General features: G+C 34.2%; 1 protein-coding gene across 1 annotated transcript; it reads right to left on the bottom strand.

Moving 5' to 3' along the window:
• Nucleotides 1-392: 392 nt before the first annotated feature.
• On the bottom strand, nt 393-22,046 carry LOC150025313 (uncharacterized). The gene is made up of 26 exons (XM_090295279.1): nt 21,930-22,046; nt 21,761-21,806; nt 21,430-21,524; nt 18,891-19,238; nt 18,605-18,759; nt 17,698-17,934; nt 16,022-16,131; nt 15,841-15,918; nt 15,632-15,738; nt 14,977-15,071; nt 14,784-14,899; nt 14,067-14,170; nt 13,907-13,984; nt 13,685-13,763; nt 13,353-13,521; nt 11,538-11,608; nt 6,930-7,010; nt 6,776-6,846; nt 5,945-6,041; nt 5,803-5,862; nt 4,734-4,788; nt 4,213-4,613; nt 2,267-4,120; nt 1,591-2,163; nt 1,449-1,507; nt 393-855 (listed from the first exon to the last, which is right to left on the bottom strand). Exons 3-26 carry the CDS (start codon nt 21,474-21,476, stop codon nt 660-662), a joined length of 5,241 nt encoding a protein of 1,746 aa, XP_090151405.1. The 5' UTR covers nt 21,477-21,524; nt 21,761-21,806; nt 21,930-22,046; the 3' UTR covers nt 393-659.
• Between the last annotated feature and the right edge of the window lie 1,192 nt (nt 22,047-23,238).

Here is a 23,238-nt window from a genome sequence, read left to right on the forward strand (position 1 = left end):
CAATTAAGTTGGTTGGATTCAAATTTAGTAGATGAATATCACAAACCAATGGAATTCAATTCAAACTATTTTAATCAAGTCAAGTAAAAAATTAATGAAACTTAATAAAATGCTATCCATGAACACACCTAATAAAACTTATAAGAGATACTATTTCTTAAATAAAAATATTCCAATTACAAAACAATGTATAAGAATTGAAGTAGTAAACACCAAAATAAAGTACAAAAGAATATTAGACTAAATGAAGAAAAAGTTAAGACTAAAAATTAAACTTATGTCTTGTCTTGGTACTACAATTATCAAAATTGTTTTTTTTTATCAGCACAATTATCAAAATTGTATAGTATCGGTAGCAAATACCTCAACCTTACCAGAAGACAGGGTCCACAAATTCTAAATGCGAATTATGCATTTGCTATCAATGTGTTGTCTCTGTACAAACAATGAATGTAGCTGCAGAAATTTTCCACAGCATAATGCTACTTTATCCCGATATTCCTATGTCTATCCTCAGAAGCTAATTCAGAGAGTAAGAAAAAAGTAATCCAAAGTACAATTAAAAAATATATATCTACAAAAAATATGTGGGGGAAAATAACCAGCTGGGATGCTTTGGGCTTAATGCTGGCCAGTGGCCCCAGAAAGAAAAGCAGGAGCTATAGAGATGATAATGTTCGTGTGAACCATTCTGATAGACGTTTGATTTTTACTGACATATCTGCATCTTTTTCAAAAAAGGAAGTGGAATTAGCCAGTAAATTTGTCACATCGTGCTGCAGAGCTTCCATACTACGGTAGTAATTGTTCTTCAACCTTGACTGCACCAATTCAAGTGATATAGGAACAGGAAACCTGCAAATTAAATAGAAATATTTAATATGTGTTTGATTGGAGGAAAATGAAAGAAAGGGGGAGGGGATAAAAATTTTAATTTTCTTGTTTGATTCAAAATTTTGGACTGGAGGGGAAATTGAGGGAGCTAAAATCCTTGCTATTTTTGTCTCCCATCCAACAACGGGAGGACATTTTACTAGTTTAACTAAAAAAGAGACACTACTAAAAAATTATTAAATAGAAACTAATTATTTTTAGTTCTCATATTGACTAAATTAGATACTATTTTAAAGACTAAAAAAATTATTGATTTCTAAATTAGTATATAATTAACTACCAAAGTTTTAACTACTAATTATTTATATTATAAATTTGGGAACAAAAGCCTTGGTAGCTAATTAGATACTAATTTAAAAATTATTTATCATTAATAAAAACTAATTTAGAAACTAATAATATTTTTAGTCTTTAAAATAATATCTAATTTAGTCAATATAACAACTAGTTATTTTTTTGTCTTTTAAAATTAATTTTTATTTAATGATTTTTTGTAGTGAGAATGTTATTCATACATTTCATAGTTTCGTGCAAAAAGGATATAGATGGAATACCTGTTTATAAATTTGGACTTGCTTGAAATTTTCTTCAGTTCATGCACTCCATAACGATCCTGGATATTAATAACCAAGAAGTGAGTATTTACGTTTACCTGCACACAAATTCAACATTCTATGGGAATGTTTGCACAGATACCTGGACTGTGTTGCCTGACTGCAGTAATTTGGTGAGAGCAGATTGCAGTTTATTTTTCATGCTATCATCAATGTGAGGCTGTTCCCATACAGTGTCAGCATCAAAAAGCTCCCAAGGACTATGCAAATGCGTTTCAGTTAGGTCATTCTTGTACCGAACAGTACAACTCTCCCATGGACTGTCTGAAAATTCAGAAGACTTGGTTTTCACGCACAAAATTCGACCATCCCACCAATTACCAGAGGAATTATCCTCATTTCTCCACCAAACCCTGCATTTATCCCTGCGTGTCCAATTTCTTTGCATAGCAGCATCAAACCTAGTTCTTTCAACAAGAAAATCTGGGAAACTAGTCACTTCAGGTAGGGTTAACTTAAAAGATTTTCCAACAACACTTGAATTAGGATCTACAAACTGAAGGGTCATTTTGCAGCAGCTATCACCAGACCCTGCAAGATGGGAATACTCTAGGCTTTGAACTCTACAATATTCTACAGCTCGTATATGTCCCTTAAGTGATACCCAAGGCCCTGAATCACTTTTACGACAATAATCTATATACTCCCGGTGCCCCTGAAACACATATTTTTGTAGGTTAAAACAACAAAAATATCACATATGTAAAAGTTTTAAAAATATACTATCAGATAAATATTACGTGTAAGCTATGATTAACCTGTCTCAAATATACAACTTCATCTCCCTGTTGTGGAATATATCTGCATCCTTCTTCATGGGTTGATAACAACAACCATGATACTTTCACAGTCGATTGTAGTGATTTCCTTTTATTTACAGGACTGGTCTCACGAATATTATAACTAGACCTCCGACTCCTAGTGGACCTCAAACCAACAGTCAATTTTGAACTAGAACCCCTTTCTTCTTCTGTGAGTTGTCCTCCACTTGTAGAAACATTCTGTGGACTTTTAATCATAGAATCTCCATGTCCTTGCAGCACTTTGCAATTATTCTGCTCATAGTTTGGGTCACAACTAATTGGTTCCAACTCTATGGATCCATTGGTATGATTAGCCTCATTTGTGCCATTACTGAAGTCTGCTGTTGTGTTGAAATTACTGTTGCTCCCATTTGAAGTAGATTCACCCTGGCCACCACTGTCAGCTAAATTAGTCACAGCCCTATGTGATCTTGATCTTCTATAAACCGCTTTATACATTTTATCTCTTTGTGTTTGTGGTTCTAGCAAATCCTGAGAAGTACTATTTTCTCTAATCTGAGGATCTATTTCTTGAGATCCATTCTCTCCCAGATTAGATTTATCTCTAGTGTTGTTGCTATCCACAAGCACACGCTGTTCATTGTTCAAAGGAGCATTATCATTAGAGCTGCACGCACTATTCTTTAGAATGGAAGATTTTGCTTCATGCTTGGATGGACTTTCAGGATCCCTTGCACCCCTTTTCGACCTTAGTTTCGTTGAAACAGAACAAAAACCAATATTTGGTTCAGGTAGTTGGTCAACCTCACTATAGCTGATTGAAGCAGGAACAGTATCCTGGGGAATCACATATGTAGGAATCAGTGATTCATCTTTGTCCCTGCAATTGCTGGAACCTGTGATCTGTCCTCCATTAACAGTGGGATTAAAAGGCTGTGAGGTGATAGTACCAGCACAAATTTCATTAATCTCTATCAAACCATCTCCCAGATTGCCATCATTTTGGGTTTCAAACTCAGGAGTTGGTGCACTAAAGTTCTTCTCCTCTTTCTCATTCCCACTACTTACATTCTCTTTTTCATCAAGATGATTAGGACATTTTCCAGAGTAAGGATTTTCCTCTGATGGTACAGGTTCTTCCACTCTCAACGGTTTAGATGATCGTGCCCTAACCACTCCCCATTTAATTTTCCCCAGCAAGTCTACATGGTCTTTCACCTGGCCAGGTTTTGCTTGATCTGTTCTTTCAACTGCAGGGTAACTTGTACTGCCAGAATAGTACCCTGAATCCTTAAAACTTGGTCCGTTCCCATTAAAATCAGTAACTTCTGGTATAGTTTTTGATGATGAGCCAGCCAACTCAGCCTGGTAATCAAACTCATTTGTGGACTTAGATATATCACGAATTGGCAACTTCAGAACCAACCTCCTCTTGTTCATTGAATTCACATGAGTTTCAGTTAACTCATGAGATTTTGTGTCCTCTGATTCATAATAGGATACTTCTTTTCCCTTGGAATAATTCAATTGATCATTCTGTAAAGTTCCATCAGATTCATCACTGTCAATATTAGACTCTTGCAATGTTGATTCACTATCTGAAAAATCACCAATCAGACTATCGTCATCTCCATCTGTTGGTGTACCAGTAATTTTGGAAAATAGATGCAGAGCATTGCGTGCAGCAGCCCTTTGAGGCCGGGAAGATTTAGATTTCGAAAATTTCCTTCTTGATGTTTTTTGGCCACTTTTTCCCTTCCTACTTCGGCTACTGCCAATGGTATTGCCATCACACTCATCAAAGTTCCTCCTTTTCACACGTCTCCCAGAAGAAGTCATGATCTCAGTCTGTACAAAACAAATATAGAAACCGGAATGACTTAAAGTTGTTACAAAATTAACAAGCAGTGTTCACTTTATATTTTCAAATCTGTACTTACCTCAGTCTTCTGTTTTTTCCTCTTCGATCTACGAATGCTTTCCATGCGAGTGTCTTCCCCTTCGCTGTTGTCTGTGCTGCACCCTGAATCACCAGAAGCATTGGAGCTTGAACATCCTTTCTCACCCTTAGAAGAGCAATCTTCAGTGGCGTTATATTCTGAATCTGCATCATCACTAAACACCTCAACTTCAGGTTCCCATTCCATAGCATCTATAAACTCAGGCAGTGGTTCTGTAACCAAATCCAAGTCTGCCAATGGAAGCATGTGATAATCAGGGTCCAGACTGAAATCAGGACCAACAGCAAGCCTTAGCGATGATGGACGCCACTCAAGGCCTAATGCTCCTAATCTTCTTTGCTGAAATTCACTCTGATATGGCTCTGGGTATGGTATCATTGCTGAAAGTTTGGCAGCATAGATAACCAACAATTAATAAGATTACATGAGGAATAAAGAAATGGCTAAGAAATACCAGAAGGAAAAAGGTGTATGTAAACAGATCCAAGAAAACAAGTAACCTGAATCACAAAGCAAATCTTGCACATTCCGTCGATACGGAACAATTTGAGTTTCCTGAGTCAAATTTCAGTAGTACTTCAAATTAGAAAACACATGTATACGATAGTAGATAAAGCATACATTCAAAACTAAACCCACAATATCAAATAAAGCCATTTTAAACAAAAGGGCTCACCCATCAAAATCACTTCTTATGTAGTATACCTCTAAATATGTATCACAAGTAGAGCCAGTGAATGCATAAGTTAATATGTGCCAGTGTGAAAATTAAATACTTGACTACACGTTAACAACAGCTTTACATAAGGCTTTTATATTTTAAGACTACAATTTTTCCCCTTCCGAATAGATGTCATTTTGAACCCAAATACTCCTTTTTACCTTCAGAGTTCAGCTCCTCTTAACTAACACTGAGGGAATCACTTTAGAGGGAAAAATGAGGAGTTATAACCATAACTTGAAAAATTAACAGTCCATATTCAAACAACGACACCGTATATATATTTACAAGCATTTCAACAAAATTCCATCCAATGTATTTTTAATCAATTTCATCCGATATATAACTTCCCAATTTTCCCAAATGACAAAAATACATAGGTACACAACCAACCTAAAACAGATGTTCTAACCTAATAAATACTAACACTACACTACTAAATAGTAGCTGTGTTATGCCTTGGCTGTATCAGATTCAGATGCATGTTGGATTCTACATGAACAATTCAAATAAGTTTTATTGTATTTTTATAATTTTTACATTTTCATCCCAATACTGACCTTAATACTACAATAGTTAGATTAGATATCTTTTTGTATTGTGTTTAGAATGACTTATGATCATTTTTTAAACATGATTTCTCTTGTGATTTAAAATTTTTATTTTGTTAATTTTAGATTAATTTTATATATTATATTATAGCTGTGTATCCTATAATTTTAAAATTTACCATATTTTTGCCAATGTCATTTTATCTGTGACTCATGTTGTATCTGTACATCTTAGGATCTAACATCTAACAGTTTCATAAATGAAAAGAAAGAGTAGAAAACAAGTAATCAACTAACCTGGTCTAGTACATTACCATGGGTGTCTTGAATCAGAGGTCGATAATCACCGAGAAAGAACTGCAGAAATTTTGCAGACCACATCAGTAACAAAGCAGTAGCAAAGAGAAGAGAAAATCATAATAGCAGGTAATATATGTACCTGATCGTATTTGGCATCTTTCTGGGACTCGCCTTGACCTGTGCTTAATATATATAGTTGACCAACATCATCCGAAAGTATAATTGATGTTCCATCTCTAGGTGATAATAAAATAGATTTCAACAAATAACAAAGTTTAGCTGATGTAGGCAGTATACAATGAATTGGTGAAACACCTCACAGCAATACAAAAAGGCTATAGAACAATCCACGTAACATAGCTACATCTAATGAGTGTTTATAAATCAGAAAAGTAGAAGATTGAGTCCAACAAATCATGATGTATTCACCCGTCAATGTCATTTAATTTATTAGAAAACAGCATTCAAAGCCAGAGGGTGATCTAGCACCATATTGCAAATTGCAACCTGTACTGAGTACAGCAATGATTTCAAATTCAACAGGCACTGATTTAAGTGGGAAAGGCATTGGAAATTCAACAAGTCAATTTTATTAGTGTCAAAAAAGGATTCTAATAAATGATATCCAAATATAGGGACAAAAATTTTAATTTACCCTATAATAAATATGTATTTATGGAGTGATCCAAAAAAGATCACTCAAAAGCCACATTCTCAGAAAAATACCTAACTTATATTTCATCTCTAAAGTAATTTAAATTTAATATTTTGAGGGATTAGAAATGATTTTGAAAGTCACATAATAAATTGTTGTAAACAATAATAAATACACAATTCTGTCCATGAGTATCTGAAAATAACAACTGTAAATGATTGTGATTTGAGAACTTTTGAGAAAAAAATAAAAAAATATCCAAAAAAATTTAAGCAAAAAAATATTATGAGCCTAGTTCATTCATTGTGTACTTACGGAGAAAATTTTCCATCCACCAACTTGAAACGTGATATCTCATATATCCGGATAGGCATGCCCTCCCATATCTAAAGTCAGAAAACGTTAAGTTATTTAAAATATAGAGGAAAGCCGACAGAAAAGTGAGATAAAGGTGTAATTGAAGACTCACATCCCAAACAATAGTTCTTCCATCATATCCAGCACTCATAGCTATCCGGGGATTGAAAGGATGAACATCCAGAACATATGTCTAAAGTGAAAAGAACCAAAGCAAATTTAACCAGATAGACCCAAGAAAAAAAGTTAACTATGCATTTAAAATTATGAAGTTTCCTCCTCCAGCACTTGTCGTAGGACTAAAAGAAAAAACTTGGCATGTCATCAGAGAAAAAAGCGGTAAACTAAGCAACAGAAAAGTGGCAAGAAAGCAGAGGCTAATCAAAGACTGACACTGAAACTCGAGTTATAAAAGCTCACTTTGATCAAATTCGAGTTATAATATTAAAAAATTTGTCAACCGTGTTTTAACATGTTTGATCCTTGTTACCCTTGCTAACTGATATTTTTCCCTTGAAATAGAGTACAGCTTCAGTATACTCTAATTATTTCAAGTCCATTGTAGACATATGTGAGTGTTGTATTAAGTTTGTAATAGGCATTTTATCAGCTGTTCTATTACAGCTTTGTTTCTTTTCTTTCTGTATACAAAGAGAACCCTTGTTATTCTGTATGCCACTAATCATCAATACATATTACCTTTTCAGTTTCTCTTTTCTTTTGTTCTCTCTCTCTCACTCTCCCCTGAACTCTAATATGGTGTCAAGAGCTTAGTGATCCATGGCTTCAGAAAATAATCCCCCTCCTCCATCTCCACCTTTGTAAAGATTTCTGAAAAACTTGATGATTCAAACTTCTTTTGCGTCAACAAGTAGAACCATGCATAAAATCGCATCTCCAACATTTTGTGGTAAACCCTTCTATTCCTCTTCGATTTCTCAATGAAACTGATCGGTAATGTGGAAAAATTAATCCAGCATATATTTCATGGGAACAACAAGACCAAATGTTGTTCACATGATTACAATCCACTCTATCAAGATCCTTTCTTTCATGCATTCTTGGATGTATTCATTTTTACTACGTGAGGGATACAGTGCATGATTATTTTCAAAAACAAACAAGAGCAAGAGTGCAGCAGCTTTGCACTGAACTTTATTCCATGACTCTTCATGATAGTTCAATGGGTGATTTTCTTCTTAATAAAAAGCTTTGGTTGATTGTCTTGCTTCTGGTGGAGATTTGGGTTCTCTTTAGTAACACATTGATGTTATTGCTTAAGGGCTTCCTTCAAGACTGTTATTAAAAGTAAGTCTGAACCCCTTCCTATTTAAGAAGTTGAAGTTCTTCTTCTTGCATGAGTCTCGTCTTCCAAAGTATCACAAGAAAAATGTTCTTAATTCAGCTTCTTTTAATCTAACTCATGCACCTTTGTCCCCTTTGCTCTAAACTGACCGTTTGTCTCTTCCTTCAATTATGTGTCTATTACTAAATTTACAAGTGAAGCCATGGCTGGCCACAAATGACACCAGGCAATGCTGGCCAAGATGATCGATTTGGATGGCCAACATATGGGAGCTTGTTCCCTTGCTATCCAACAAAACCACTATTGGGTGTCATTACGAAGATCGCACTCGATGGTACAATTGATCTTTAAAAAGCTCATTTAGTGACTAAGGGTTATTATACTTGTCTCTCTTTTTCTTCTTTGGCCAAAATCACCTTTGTCTTGCCATTTTCTTTCCATGGTTTTCATCCGCCATTGGCCTCTTCACCAATTAGACAAAATAAAAGGTCTTTTTGCATGGTGAATTGCAAGAAGTGTAAATGGATCAACCATTTGGTTTTACAATCTCTAGTGACTCATGTCTTGTTTGTAGGCTTTGTCATTCAATCTACAGCTCGAAGCAATCACATTGTGCCTAGTTAACCTTATATGTCCGACTTTGCTTGAGTTTAGTATTATAACTCATTGGGAAGCCGATTACCCAATTTTTTCACTTCATTCTACGTCCGGCATGTGCATCTATATTGTTGTATATGTTGATGATATTGTCGTTGTTAAATGTATTTCAACATATGGCTTAGGCCTGTCTCCTTATAATATATTTGTACAATCTATATATAACATCTTCCTTAATTGTACTCAAACACACAAGGATTCATCCACATGAATATCCATCTTGTATTCACCAGGGTATCTAGAACCTAGCGAATCCTTTCCCTCTTGGTGAACCTATTGTTCATCGATGCAATTTTTTTCCGAAAAATGTGTTTCTCACTTATTTCTAGTCTTCTCCTCTTGCCACCAATTAATTTCTCGAGTCTTTGGATCTACGATTTGTGTTCACAATCTTAGTATTGAACTTCATAAATTGTGAACACAATCTCACAAGTGTCTTTTTAGGCTTCCCTATCTCAAAAAAGGTATAAATGTTTCTTACCCTCCATTTGTCGCTATTTGATCTTAGTTGATATCACCTTCTTTGATTCACTACTTTGGGTCCAATTCTTACCTATTGAGACTATCTCAACCACCACCACCACCCCTCTTGTCTCTTATACCACCCACATCTTTGGTGTGCCATCGGGCCCACCACCTTCATTGGGCTCAATATTGACTCTATTTCGATGCCACCTCCTTCATTCCTACGACCCCTCCTCTTCTATTTGGTCTTATTGTACTTTGTAAAGGCACACACTCTACTCATAATCGTTTTCATCATTATAAAGTTATCACAAGTTGTCTCCATCCCCATTATACTTGTCTCTCTTCCCTTTCCTTTCAATTCCTAAAACTACAATTGATGTCTTAGTCCACCTTGGATGGAGAAAGACTATGCTTGATGAACTGTGTGCTCTTTAGAATAGGAGTACTTGGGAATTTGTTCCCCCACCTTTTGGGAAATCTATTGTTGGTTGCCGATGAGTTTCACCATCAAAGTTGGCTTTGATAGTACCATCAATCAGCCCAAAGCACGTTTGGTTGCCAAAGGTTATACTCAAATCTTTGGGTAGACTATGGCGCCACCTTCTCTCTAGTGTCCAAGAAGATTGCTCCTCAATGTTGGCCCCTCTATTAGTTGAATGTCAAAAAAGCCTTTCTACACGGTGATTTGTTGGAGGAAATTTATATGGAACAACCTCCTGGCTTTACTGCTCAAAGGGATTCTTCCCACTTGGTATGTCGTCTACTCATTATATGATCTTAAACAATCTCTCGAAACATAGTTTGGTAGATCTGGTTGGGAAACTAAACTGCCTCACATTCACTTGCCCTGACATATTTTGTGTGGGTAATGTGGTAAGTCAGTTTTTGACTTCTCCATCTCGTATGATGTAATTCACATTCTAAAGTACATCTTATACTTTTGAGGGAGAGTGTTAGATGTAATGTACTTAGACCATACGTTTTGTATTTTTCTTATATAAATACATAACCCTATGCATTCATTATACACAAGGGATTAATCCTATACCTCTTTTTACTTTATTTTCACAATACACATCCTTCGATACATCAAGAATGCACCAGATCATAGATTAATATATTTGAATGAAGGAAATTCCAAGATTGTTTGTTATTTTGATGTTGATTGCGTACGATCACGGTTAGATAGGAGGTCTCAGTTCTAGATATTGTCTTCTCATTGGTGGGAACTTGATTTCTTGCAGGAGCAAGACCTAGAAAGTAATCGGTAGATCTAGTGTTGAAGTCGCAACAAGCGAGATTACATGACTTAAGCAACTTCTCCATCAATTAAAATATGGAGATACACAATATACTCCACTAATGTGACAATGATGTTGTCCTTCGCATTGCATCAAAACCAATCTTCCATGAGAAGGCTAAACACAGAAATTGATTGTCATTTTGTGAGAGAAGATGCTCTTTGTTGAGCTCCAATGACCAACTTGAAAACATGCTCACTAAATCCCTGAAGAGCTCTTGTAATGATCACATTTGTAATAAGCTTGGTTGATATGACATATATGCTTCAACTTGAAGATAAGTGTAAAAGATATAATTTGATCTTAGTAATAAGGGAAATATGTACAACTAAGAGTTATGGATGTTCCCCATTGTTAGCCATTATTAGGCTTTGCCTACTTACATTATACTTTGAAGGATTATAAATGAAGGACTTACATGTGTGACTAAACACACAATTCACAACAATAGAGAAACCCTTTAGGAAATATAATGAACTCTAGAAACCACTCTTAAGAGATCATCCAACATAGTAAAAGATAAGTTTAAAGGTAAAATGAAGATATTATAAAGACATTTCCTAGATGTTCTAACAGACCTTACATTCATTTCCTAAAGCTTGCAATGAATACTTAAAACTTGGTTTGAAGAGGCTGGATAAACATAGAGTTCAGAAAATACATCAATAAATCTCTTCCGGTGGTGCACACATCGTAACCGTGCAAAAGAAGTTTATGTTTGTATCCAAACTAGTAGAAAACAAATACTTATATAGGGAAATCATAAATAAAAAAGACAAATAATTTAAAACATTAATCAAATTAAACTCTAAATCCTAAGCAACGTCTGAAACAAAATCTGAGAAACACAACACTCAGCATCAGATGTCAGGCTTGAGTTAACTATTACATAAAAAGCCAGAGTTATCATACATGATCTACAAAAGGGTAAAAATGATATCAAACCAAAGTAAGAAAATAAACCAAAACCAAAAAATTAAACACTTACAGATTCAGTATGCCCAGTCAATGAGTGTACTAAGCTGCCGTCAGATGCATTCCAAACACAAATTCTGCAATCTGCAAGAATATCATGCAATCAGATAAAATAATAGTCTTCTAGCTTCAAAACCATGAAAGAAGATTACAATGGCTACAGCATTATCTTGACACTTGCACAAGAGTGGTATGATAACAAGAACAAGTAATTAAGGGTTTGTTTAGTAAAGAAAATGATTTTACATTTTAATCACCTGTCCTATTACAGATTACAAAAGAGGCTAATTGTTTTCAAATATTTGTGCATTAAAGGATGAAAACACCAAAAGGTTGTTTTCATTATTTCCTATTTAAATCAAATATCTAAAAACAAAAATAACTTGAAAACAATGTGATGGTTTTGAAATCTTTTAATGAAAATATAAAATAAAAACAAAATGATTTCAGATATTGTTATCATATTTATAGCTAAAGGCATATAAAACATAATCCTTCCTTGAAGATCCTCATGATTTAAGATCCTTACCCACTCTATTCCAATAATTACCATGGATCCTTTATCCTCCTCACCCTTTCTTGATTCAAATCATGTTTGGCCTATTGCTCTTAGCAAAAGGTATACAATCTTCTAGTTATCCATTTCCTGTTTATAATATATCAAGTTATAATCAAATTGTATTCTTTGCATTCTTCTTTTGTTTTCTTCTTTTCCACCACTACTATTCCTAACAATGTTACTGAGATTCTTGGTCACGTTGGATGGTGACAAGCCATGATTGATGAAATACATGAACTTGAACATTTGGGAGCTTGTCCGATAGGAAGCTTTGGGTTGTAGATGGGTCTATGTTACTAAGGTTGGTCTTATTGGTGAATTAGAACGTCTCAAAGCTCACTTACTATCTAAGGGATACACTAAGATTTATGGTCTTTGACTACTATGATACTTTTTCTCCTATGGTTAAGATCAGCATTATTCGTCTTTTCCTTGCTATAGTTGCCATTCACCACTGGCCTCTTCACCCTTCATGGTGACCTGGTGAAGGATATTTAAATGTAGCAACCACCTGAATTTGTTTTTCATAGGTAGTTTGTAAATTGCATTGGTCTCTCTCTCTATGGCCTAAAGCAATCACCCCGAGCTTGGTTTGGTAAATTTAGTAATATTGTGCAGATTTTTAGACTAAATCGGAGCGAGGCAGATCATTCAATGTTTTATTGTCATACTTCTCTAGGGGAGTGTGTTTATCTTATGGTCTATGTTGATGATAGTTATTACAAGAAATTATATCACTAGATTTGCTTAATTAAAAAAGCATTTATTCAGCCAATTTCTGACCAAAGATTTGGGCTATCTAAAATATTTTCTTGGCGTTGAAGTGGCTCAATCAAAAGAAGGTATTATTATCATTTCACAAAGAAAATATGTTTTTGAAATTTTGTAGGAAGCAAGCCTCAAAAATTGCAAGCCCATTGATAGTCCCGTGAACTCAAATCTAAAGTTTCTCGAACCCTAAGAGATATAGGAGGTTGATGGGAAAACTCATTGATCTCACTATTGCAGTGGATGAACACTATGGTGAACAGTGCAGTGGCAGAGGATGATGAATGGCAGCAGACAGCTCCAGAAACTCAACCAAAATAGGAGACAAGCAAAATGGGGTTGAACCCACTACCACACTTATAATCATTCAGATTGAATTACATTTAAGAGCAAAAATTAGACAATGTAACTAAAATGGATATGATAAGCCACAATACATAAATTTTCCTTTTAGCTATCCTAAATATTAATTCCCTAGGAGTAGAAACAAAACCAACTTACCCATAATAGCTGCAAGAACAAAGCGGTTGTCATGGCTCCAAACAATCATATTTACACCACGTGGAGTTGGTAGAATTCTCTGACGAGGACCACCTCTTTGAGGTTGAGGAGGCATAGGTGGAGGTGGAACTCTTAGATGATATGCACGTGTCCAGCGACCACTTTTTCCCTAAATGGAATAATTTTAACAAATTGAAATATAAAGTATCACTCTTTATCCAATAACCATTAGCTTTTGCAATTTGAATAACAAAGTAGGCTACCAATTCTCACTTTCTGTTAAAGAGAAAGATAACATAAGTAGAAGCAAATTGTATTGGATGAAGACTTACATGTGATCTACGTGATCTAGGAATCCATATTATAGCACTCCCATCACGAGAGCAGGTAACTATGTTGTCATGATTCAACCTGGAATAAAATATAGTCATTTAGATATTAGATCATAGAAAAGGCCCAGAGAATTAAGAATATAACATTTCTTGTTGTGAAAAGTAAAGAAGGGTGCCAACAATTAGATCATTTAAGAAGCTACTTCTAATTGACAAACACACCAAGAATTTTTAAATTTGGGAATATTTTCCTCCTTCCAAGTTTCTGTTGAGGAAAACCGAGATGGGACTGCACATCCACTGCAAAATAAGGAGTGGCAGACATCAGCATGCAAAAATTTCACTTATCAATTATCACAACCTACTAGTGCAACATAATAACCTGAATTGCACATAATTCACATCATTCTCATGCCCAGATAGCACGTCTATCTCATGATTTGGTTGGTCACTGTCATCCATGCTAAGTTTACAAGCATTCCAGACCTGCAAAACCTTTTAGGTTAGCTTAAAAAATTGTGAAGATGGATATCTTCTCAAAGAAATTTATGTATGGTTTTCATCATTTTACACTCACCATAGATGCATTTAGATGTCATCAATATGTTTGATAACAGATGGATAAATATTACATGCCAAGAAGGTTCAAACACCTCAAACTATTTTCAGGGTAAATTTCAGGTCCAAAACAAGTAAACATTAACCAACCGGATGTATTGTTAGCACTAAAGAAAATGGCCAGTAACCATCTCTAGGTGGCCAGAAATGGTTAAAGGCTAGGCTAGAAGGTCATCACTAACAGACAGGCCTTACCAAATGATTGAAAAAGTGGGACCAGGGATCAAGTAGCACTAATCAACATGCAGTGATGCTTATTGGAAATGGACATTAAAAGCTTGAACAGGGATAAAAAGAGACTTTTACTTATATAAAAGGAAAGATTAAAGAACAAAAGTGTAAGAAATAAATACAGATTATTAGTTTCTACAAAGCAAATAGAACCAACAGTTACCTTTAACAGTAATATTAAATAGTTATTAACGCATGTCTTCTAACTACAGATAAGTGCTTACAAACACAAACACGCAAACACACATACCCTAGCAAGATTGTCAGAGCTACCAGTTACAAAGACAGTTCCATTAGCATTAAATGCACAGCAAAAAATCTGATGGCTCTGTGGTAAAGTACTTGAAGATGGGCCATTGCTCTTCCCTAAAGCCAATAAGGTATTCCAAATTAGTTATTTTCACCAATAAATCAATCAATAGTTCACAAAAGAATCAACTAACCAATAACAGAATCCGAAGGCCTCGGAATGTATAATCTTGGACTTGACTGGGTATACCTTGCATCCCATATCCTACAACTTCCATCATCAGAGGAACTGCAAAGTAAACAAAATATCACCATGTTAATTTATAAAAGAAAACCGGGAATACCCAAGGGTGAGGATCATTCACATAAATCATGCAAGAATACTGAATGCATACAAAAACATGTAGCCTGAAGCTGAAAGGGAAAATTTCAGTGTCATAATCACACAGCATAGCATCAGCAGTTCAAGGCATCATTAGAAGAAATCAAGGAATCATTATAATCAATTGGTAGATCAATCCAACTTACACGGATCATCTCTCAGTAAACAATTATTAACACCTAAAATAAAAGGAAAAATAGGAGAGCATTCATCAAGAATTTGATACAAACAAATAGATACAGTTACGAACTTCACTGTATGCAATAATAGCAGGGTGATATACAGTTCACATTTGCATGTCTACTGCACTGAGAAAGCTTGCATGTTATTTCAAGAAATTGTAGTTAAATTAAATATACATCATGACTGAATTGGGACTTTCAATGTTACTGACATGACATAGCCTTCACATTGCTGGGAATAAGATTATATTATCAACTCTTTTTTTCTCTATGCAGAAGACTTACGATAAAAGCTGGTATACAGCATTTGGTCTGGGACTAAATGCTATTGCTGTAACAGCTCCAGTATGTCCCCGCAAAACTGATATTGGCAACCCATCCGGCAAGCGCCACTATGAAAATGAAATTGTCAAACATAATGTAGCCAAAAAAAGCCTGGGGAGTTGGGATAAAAGACAAAAACAAGAAACTTGCTTAGTAACATGAAATCTTACAACTCGAATGACACAGTCATTTGATGAGGATGCAACTAAAGCATTGTTTGAACTCACAGCCAAGTCAGTGATGTCACCCTATTAAATATAGAATGTAGTTCAATCTAACGGCTAACGAACATTAAGGCATATATCTACACAGACTGAAGGATACATATTTATAGTACAAAAACAGACTCACATCATGTCCACGGCAACTGGCCAAACAATATGCAGTTTCCATTGACCAAACCTTTACAAGGCGGTCATCTGAACCAGTAATCACATGCCTTCCAGATCGATCAAATATAGCTGTAGAATACATGTTAAGCTAAACTCAGTTGACAAGAAGCAGCATGCCTCCAAAAACAAAGAAAAAATCAAATGGAATACCCACAGTAAGATAGGGCAGTATGAAATTTATCCAATCTTGGAAAGGTACAGTAATTGAGTTCATTCAAAATATCCGACATATTTGGAAGGAGGGGAAACAAGAATCGCCAGTGTTATTTTAGAGCAGTTTATTGTTCATTTTAAGTGTTCTGGTGAAAACAGAAGGGCACAATTTTGTGGCACTGCAAAGTTTACTCAGTTTTCCTATGTATTTCTTGCTGGTGGAGAACTGCACAGTTTTGGGTCTCTACAAAGGTTTTCTTAAAAAGAAATAAATTCAGAAATCAAGATGGAATCACAGAATAGGTCTAACAAAATACTTAACAAAAGGAGTGTGCAGATGCGTAACCAACAATCCCTGCACGTTTGCTACAACTTATCTCACAATACCACAACATTTTAATTACAAATCATTGACACTTGATTGCACCATAGTTTACCCTAATAACCAATTCTTGTTAATTCTTTTCAATGACAAATTGTTCATTTGGAAGTTGTTTGGTTAAATGTGAATTATCTACAGTACAACTATACAACCATAGCAATGTAAAAAAACAAAGACATTCTAGAAATTGATTCAAGGAGAATATGTTCAAGATCGTCCATCTGAACAATTGCATACAAGTCGTCTGCTAGTACATATGCATCAACTCTTTGAGAGTCGCCTATTGAAAGCTTCTAGTAACCTACATGAAGAGTGTCTCATAAAGAGCATCTTTGTCTACTCATCTAGTAAGGAGCGTCTAGTCTACTTGTCCTGTAGTAGTGCCTCGTCTACTAGTGAAAAGCATCTCGTCTACCTGTCTAATGGTGGAAGGTCATCTTTTAAGCCGAACTCCATCTGCTGCCATATAGTGCATCTAATGTGTTTCATCATTGCGTCTAAGTGTGAAACACATTTTGCACATGTCACAGCTTTTGATATGTGATACACAGCATGACTCTTAGGGGAGTTTGTTACATTCATATAGTATAAATAGATGTCTTATGTAAGTCATGACAAGAGGTTGAAGCTGTTAGTTGTCAAAGTAAAAATGTGTTACATTGTAAGCAAATCATTCACTGTTTGATAGAGTAATGATTGAATTGTAATCTCTATAGTTCTTTCTATAACTTGTTTATTTTCCTTTGATTATAAATAAAGATTGAATGTGTGTTGTAACAATCACAAACTCCTGTAAGCCCATCTTTTACATATATATTCCACCAAATCTTAATAAAAGCCCTAAAATACTGCAGATAATTTAAATCACCTTTATTGCTTTTATGAGATTGTTGTTTTGCTTAATTTTTCTCCCTGGTTTAGTTTCTTTACTTTCATGATGGAGCTTTAATTAATCTTAACCAATAGATGTGTCTACTATAATCACTAAAGGGAAAGGAAAGGAAACAAGAATAATTATCATTTCAACAAGTGTACTACCAAGTTACACAAATAGGTCTAAATATAAGCTCAAGTGTTTACTACTCTGTAAAATAGCCTACCACAATAAACAGCATTGCGGTGTCCTCTTAACCTCTTGATATTTTGCATCTTTTGCACCATGGTAGAAGGTTTTGCAATGGCATAGCATGCAGAACGTATAGATGGTGCACGGTGATGTCTTGGGAAACCACCCCCTATTTCCCTCAAATTAAGCCCATGAACCTGATTGGCTTTCATATGAGGCCAGCGCATGTGAGGAGGTGGCCGTTTGACTTCTTTCATTTTATCCCTATCATCTGTAGTAGAGAAGCAATATAATCAACAAAGAATTTATTAAGAAATGATAGATACAAATGCAAAAGGAAGAGAAATTCTCATAAGCTAAACCAAGAATGAAAAGGGAGGGGGAAAACAACACAACACATGTAATGCAGCAGCCAGAGCCAAACCCTATACCAAAGACACCCCATAAAAAATACCCATAAGCAGAAGATAAAGAAGCCAAAAAGAAAAAGAACACAACACATGTAATGCAGCAGACAAAGTCAATCTCTCTATAGATCTAACAAACAGACCCCACATTAAAAGACCAATAGTAGAACACCACGAAGAAGATAAGAGAAATAATCACAAATGAACTAAAGCAATACTCAGTCAATTACATTTATAAAATCATTTACAACCATATGCACCAAACAAAAGCATATCAAGAACAACCCCAAAGCCTTTTGGCATCTATTGGTGCCAAAATCTCTAAATTAACATGCAGTTACTTTAGGAGATCCTTAGGGCAAACCCAATTTTCACCAAAAGCACCAAGCAATTTACTACACGGAAGGAAACTTTCATTTTTTTCATAATTAACTATCAATAAATTCACAATTCAGAGTGACGATTTGAAACCAACCTAAAGTGTTAAAAGTTGATCATGATTTAAAGAAGAAAAAAAAATTGAAGAACACATACAGCTCAGCAGTGAAAATGAACCACTTCCTAAAAGTGTAGGGACATCAGCTGCATTTGGGGCATTTCCAAGATTCATACCCAGTGATGGGGTGGCTGTATTTAATAACAATTGCTTTAAAAGCTTTACCAGGTGATCCTTTTCAATATGTGGATACCTGTATAATAATTAATTACAACATCAAAGAAGATATTATAAAGAGTGGAGCATAAAAGGACCAGTATAATAATTAATAATTAATTATAAATCACCAAAAAATCATAAAGGAGATGGGATGCATAAAAATACCTCTCCAGTAACATATTGTAATTTAAAGGGAATGATAGACCATCATCATCTTTGTCTCCACTACATGCTCCAGTCTTTGAATACCACGCATGATACCTTCTAGGCAAAAGTTCATGCTCAAGAAGCTCATTCCAAAATTGTAAATAAGTTTTATGACATGGCCCAGCTGAAAGAAAGTGCATAATGAGAAAATAAACTTCCCTAAGGTCAATATCCACATCCATGTTATGATTCTGATTTGCCTTGTCATGCTCAGCTTTCTTAGGCATCTTACTGGAAAAGGTCAAATGTTTCATATTAATGGAAGGTGCATGGCCAGAAGGAGCATACTTCTGCAAAGCCATATTCCTGTAAAGCACCAGAGGAACAAATAAAACACTAATTCTATAAATTGTGTACCTATAGTTGAGAAAAGTAGTGATAATAAAATTAAAGACAATAACGGAGAAAAAAATTAAACAAAAGATAACAAACAAAGAATGGCCAATATTCTAATTTTGAATTCATTTATAAAGAAAGAATATAGGATAAAACATTAGTAACACTTTCTTTTGCCTGCTTGTTTCCCATGATTCCACTGTCCCAAGAAAAAATAATGATAATTATCACCTTCCATCGTATCATACCTTCACCCCCAAACATATACAAATTTTAATTTTATCTCAAAATTAAGCAGTGAAGCAAGAGACATGACTAAATAACAACTAAAACCACCAGCCCTGTCTAATACTAACATCCTTAACAACACAGTTGTAACAATCACACAAGGGCTTCCCAATGCACAAGGCTCCCAAGGGCAGATGAATGCCACCTCACTCCCACAAGCAAAATCCATGAAGTCCAAGTCACAAAGAAAAAAACTTGCAATTGCACAAAGGCTTAACCACAATATAGGAATAACATCAGAAAAAAAAAACCGTTTAAATGAAAATATAGCTTATTTATCCTCATCCCCAAGACAGATAACAATGCCATTCAGAGGAAGGGTTCTGTTGCAGAAGAGAGTAATCTCCATCAGAGACAAAGATTGCCTTTCTGGAAGTGACAAGAGAACAAATAAAATGAAATGCCACAAATAAAAATCAAGATCATCACAAAGCACGTAAAGTATGATCCAAATATAAACCAAGTAATCATCTGCTCACAAATTTGTTGATCTGTTAATTGTTACAAGTTGGGAGGTGTAATGAAATGAGAGAACAGTGAGAATGAGACCACACTACCCTTACAAACATAGAACAGGAGGAAAAAAGATGAAAGTAGGGCAGAGTTTGAAAGTTTTGACCAAGTCAACAGTAACCACCCCAATACTTTAGTGCTGGTCTAAAAATAATTGGTTGTGCCTGCTTTGCTAAAATTGTCAAAACATCCTTCACAGTACGTGATCTAGCTATCAAAAAATTATCATTAAGAAATCAACCTCCTTTGAAAGTCAGCACTTTCAATGAAATTGTGTTAAAAATCTCACATTAACTAAAGGTAAGGCTTAATTACAGTATGTAAGTGGGGTCACCTTACAAGTCAGTTTTGTGAGATTGAGTTAGACTTAAACCTAATTCCAAATATGATATCAGAGTCTATCCTAGCAAAGTTTGTTAGGCCTATCATGTCACCCGATATCGAACCACCAACAAATATCTTGTCCCACACTCGAGATGTTTAATCCTTAGTGTGAGAGGTGTGTTAGAAATCTCACATCCACTAAATATAAGGTCAAACTATAATATATAAGTGGAAGCAAACCTTACCTTACAAGTCAATTTTGTAAAATTGAATTAGGCTTAAATCTACTTCTTAATAAATTGCAGGTGCACTTTTGTAAAAGCCATAAGTAACTCAACAACAGTACAAAGAAGATATTCAAATTCTATAATCTTTTTTACTTTCAAAGAGATGAACCAACAAGCACATTCTTCCAATTTGATACTCTGAGCATTCTGGCCATTTTCCACTCCATATCCCTCTTCCTTGCTCCGCATTCATAATTAAGGTTGCATACATCAACCCTCCCCAAACCCCACTAGCTGCCTCATCAACTGAATTGCCCTCTTTATCCCTCATCTAGCATACCTTACCTTCATTATATGCAACATATGGCAATGCTCCAGCAACAGAAAGCCCTTAATTGTTCTAGTAACACATTGCCTAAAGCTACTAGCCCTTCAAATATTTAAGTTAAAAACAGAAAATTTCACCCAAGTGCATGGTCTGCCATCAAATCCAGAACATTTCCCAACACAAAACCTATCCAGCAAACACACACAAAAAGTCTAAACATAGAACGAAAATAAGGGTCAGCACACAAACAATTAAGCACCAAAATGTCAGTCCTGCGTTCACACTCAAAAACTACTCCAATAAAGGCAAATGATAACAAAATATCTGCAACATTAGACATTAAATGAAAACAAACACTCAACCCCTACCCTACTCAGATTTTCAAAGCAATACTCCCACATAAACTCAAATTCCATTCAGCATCAATCAAACACACAATCAAAACAAAGAGTAATTAAAATTCAAAGAAAAAAAAACTTACAGATGAGTGACAAGTTCAACCAGAGAAGCACCCTCCAAAACTCTCATCTACACCTCTGAAACCCTGACCCTCCAGAGAATCCATCACACATTCCTCTGCACCATTAAAATAAACCCTAATTTTAACATGACAAAACTTCACAACCACAGAAACCAACCACAACACCCAACAAAAATGACCACAAACAACCAATCACAGCAAATCCAACACACGCCAAAAAAAACATCAATCCTGTAGAATCTAGAACCAAAATTTTCCAAATTGTAAAACCAAAACAAACATTTTTTATTAAAACAAGGATAAATAAAGAGGTTACTCTTAGTTGCTCTACCTTGAGAGGTTGGAGAAGTGAAATTCGAAAAAACAGTAATGGTGCCCTGGGCCAGTCAAATTAGGCAGAAGGAACGTGTTAGGATTAGGATGTGAATCGACACAATGCAAATTAAGATTCAAAAGGAAGCTCTCTGCAGTGCTATGCCTACAGTTTTTTCAGTGCTTACGATAGAAGTATAATGTAGAGAGGCACAGGAACAGAACGGGAAAAAGAAGAAGAATGAGAGAGAACGACGAAAGAAGGAAAGGGATTGAACCAAACGATGCGTTTTATGCCTTTCGGTGCCTCTCGTAGCCTAAGAGTACATGTCTCAATAAAATAATAATTTTAGATATTATCTTGTAAATTTAATTCTAGTTTAATATGTAATTTAAAAAATAAATAATGATAAAAATACAAAATTAGAAAAAAAAAACTCTGTTAATTGTGAAAGATTTCAGTGGTGTTGAAAATTAAAACTGAATAAATGATAAAATCTAAATATTTTAAATGTAAATAAATGTTTAGCAGTATTATCAAAAAAAATCATACATGTTTCCATACAACATTTTGTTTAGATTTGCTTCATGTATTTGGATAAAGTTATTCAGTCAAAAAATACAATTTTTTAGAATAAAAAAAAACTACATAAATCTTTTTTATTAAATTTTGAGAAAATAAAAATTATATAAATAACATTGACTTTTTTGCGTGTTAAAAGTTGACAATTGATAATTCAGTTAATAACTAACCGGTGGGAAGGAAACGGACAATATTTCACGCTTTGAAAAGTTATAGGAACTCTTTTTTACATTAAATATTTATATTTTATTTAAAGTATTTATTCTCTTTATCTATAAAATAAAATAATATATAAATATTTTTTCTTGTTTACTAATACTAAGTATTATAAATAAATATTTGTGACTGTAAACAAAAATTTAAAATTATTCATAATAAATATTATTAATGATTTTAAATTTTGAAATAATAGAATGATTAGAACATTTTTAAAATTAAGAATTTGAATATTTTAAAATATAAAAAATAACTAAATTATATGAAAATTATTGAAAACAAAATTTTATTTATATATATTTACTGAAATAAATTATGAGATTTTTCAATTACGATATAATTTTTTTATCTCAACAAGTTTTTCTGTTATTTCACCGAAACATTTTATTGTTTCACTTATAATCTAACATATACTTTGTAAATTTAAACATAATACAACTTTTAAAAAATTAAGATAATAAACAAATCATTGTAATTGTGATGATAATAAACAAAACTCTTAAAAATAAACAGAAAATAAGATACTTTAAAAAAAACTTGAATGTGTTAGTATGCTTATCTAAATATATCTAAATACATATAATAAAAGTAATAATTTTTATATATAGCAATCAAATAGTAATAATATTTTAATTCATGTTCTATTTTAAACTTATTTTAATTATTTTATTTATTATTTTACAATAAGTTACCGTGTT

Source organism: Phaseolus vulgaris, chromosome 9 (genome assembly GCF_051622355.1).
Source record: "Phaseolus vulgaris cultivar YP4 chromosome 9, ASM5162235v1, whole genome shotgun sequence".
Classification (NCBI taxonomy): Eukaryota; Viridiplantae; Streptophyta; class Magnoliopsida; order Fabales; family Fabaceae; genus Phaseolus; species Phaseolus vulgaris.

Excerpts from the sequence above, each read along its gene's own strand:
- LOC150025313 (XM_090295279.1), bottom strand. The coding sequence starts at position 21,476 with ATGAGAGTTTTGGAGGGTGCTTCTCTGGTTGAACTTGTCACTCATCT. Across the intron at positions 13,764-13,906 it reads CCCAAATTTAAAAATTCTTG|GTTGAATCATGACAACATAG; the intron begins GTGTGTTTGTCA and ends ATTTTATTCCAG. Across the intron at positions 7,011-11,537 it reads TGACTGGGCATACTGAATCT|ACATATGTTCTGGATGTTCA; the intron begins GTAAGTGTTTAA and ends TTTTCACTTTAG.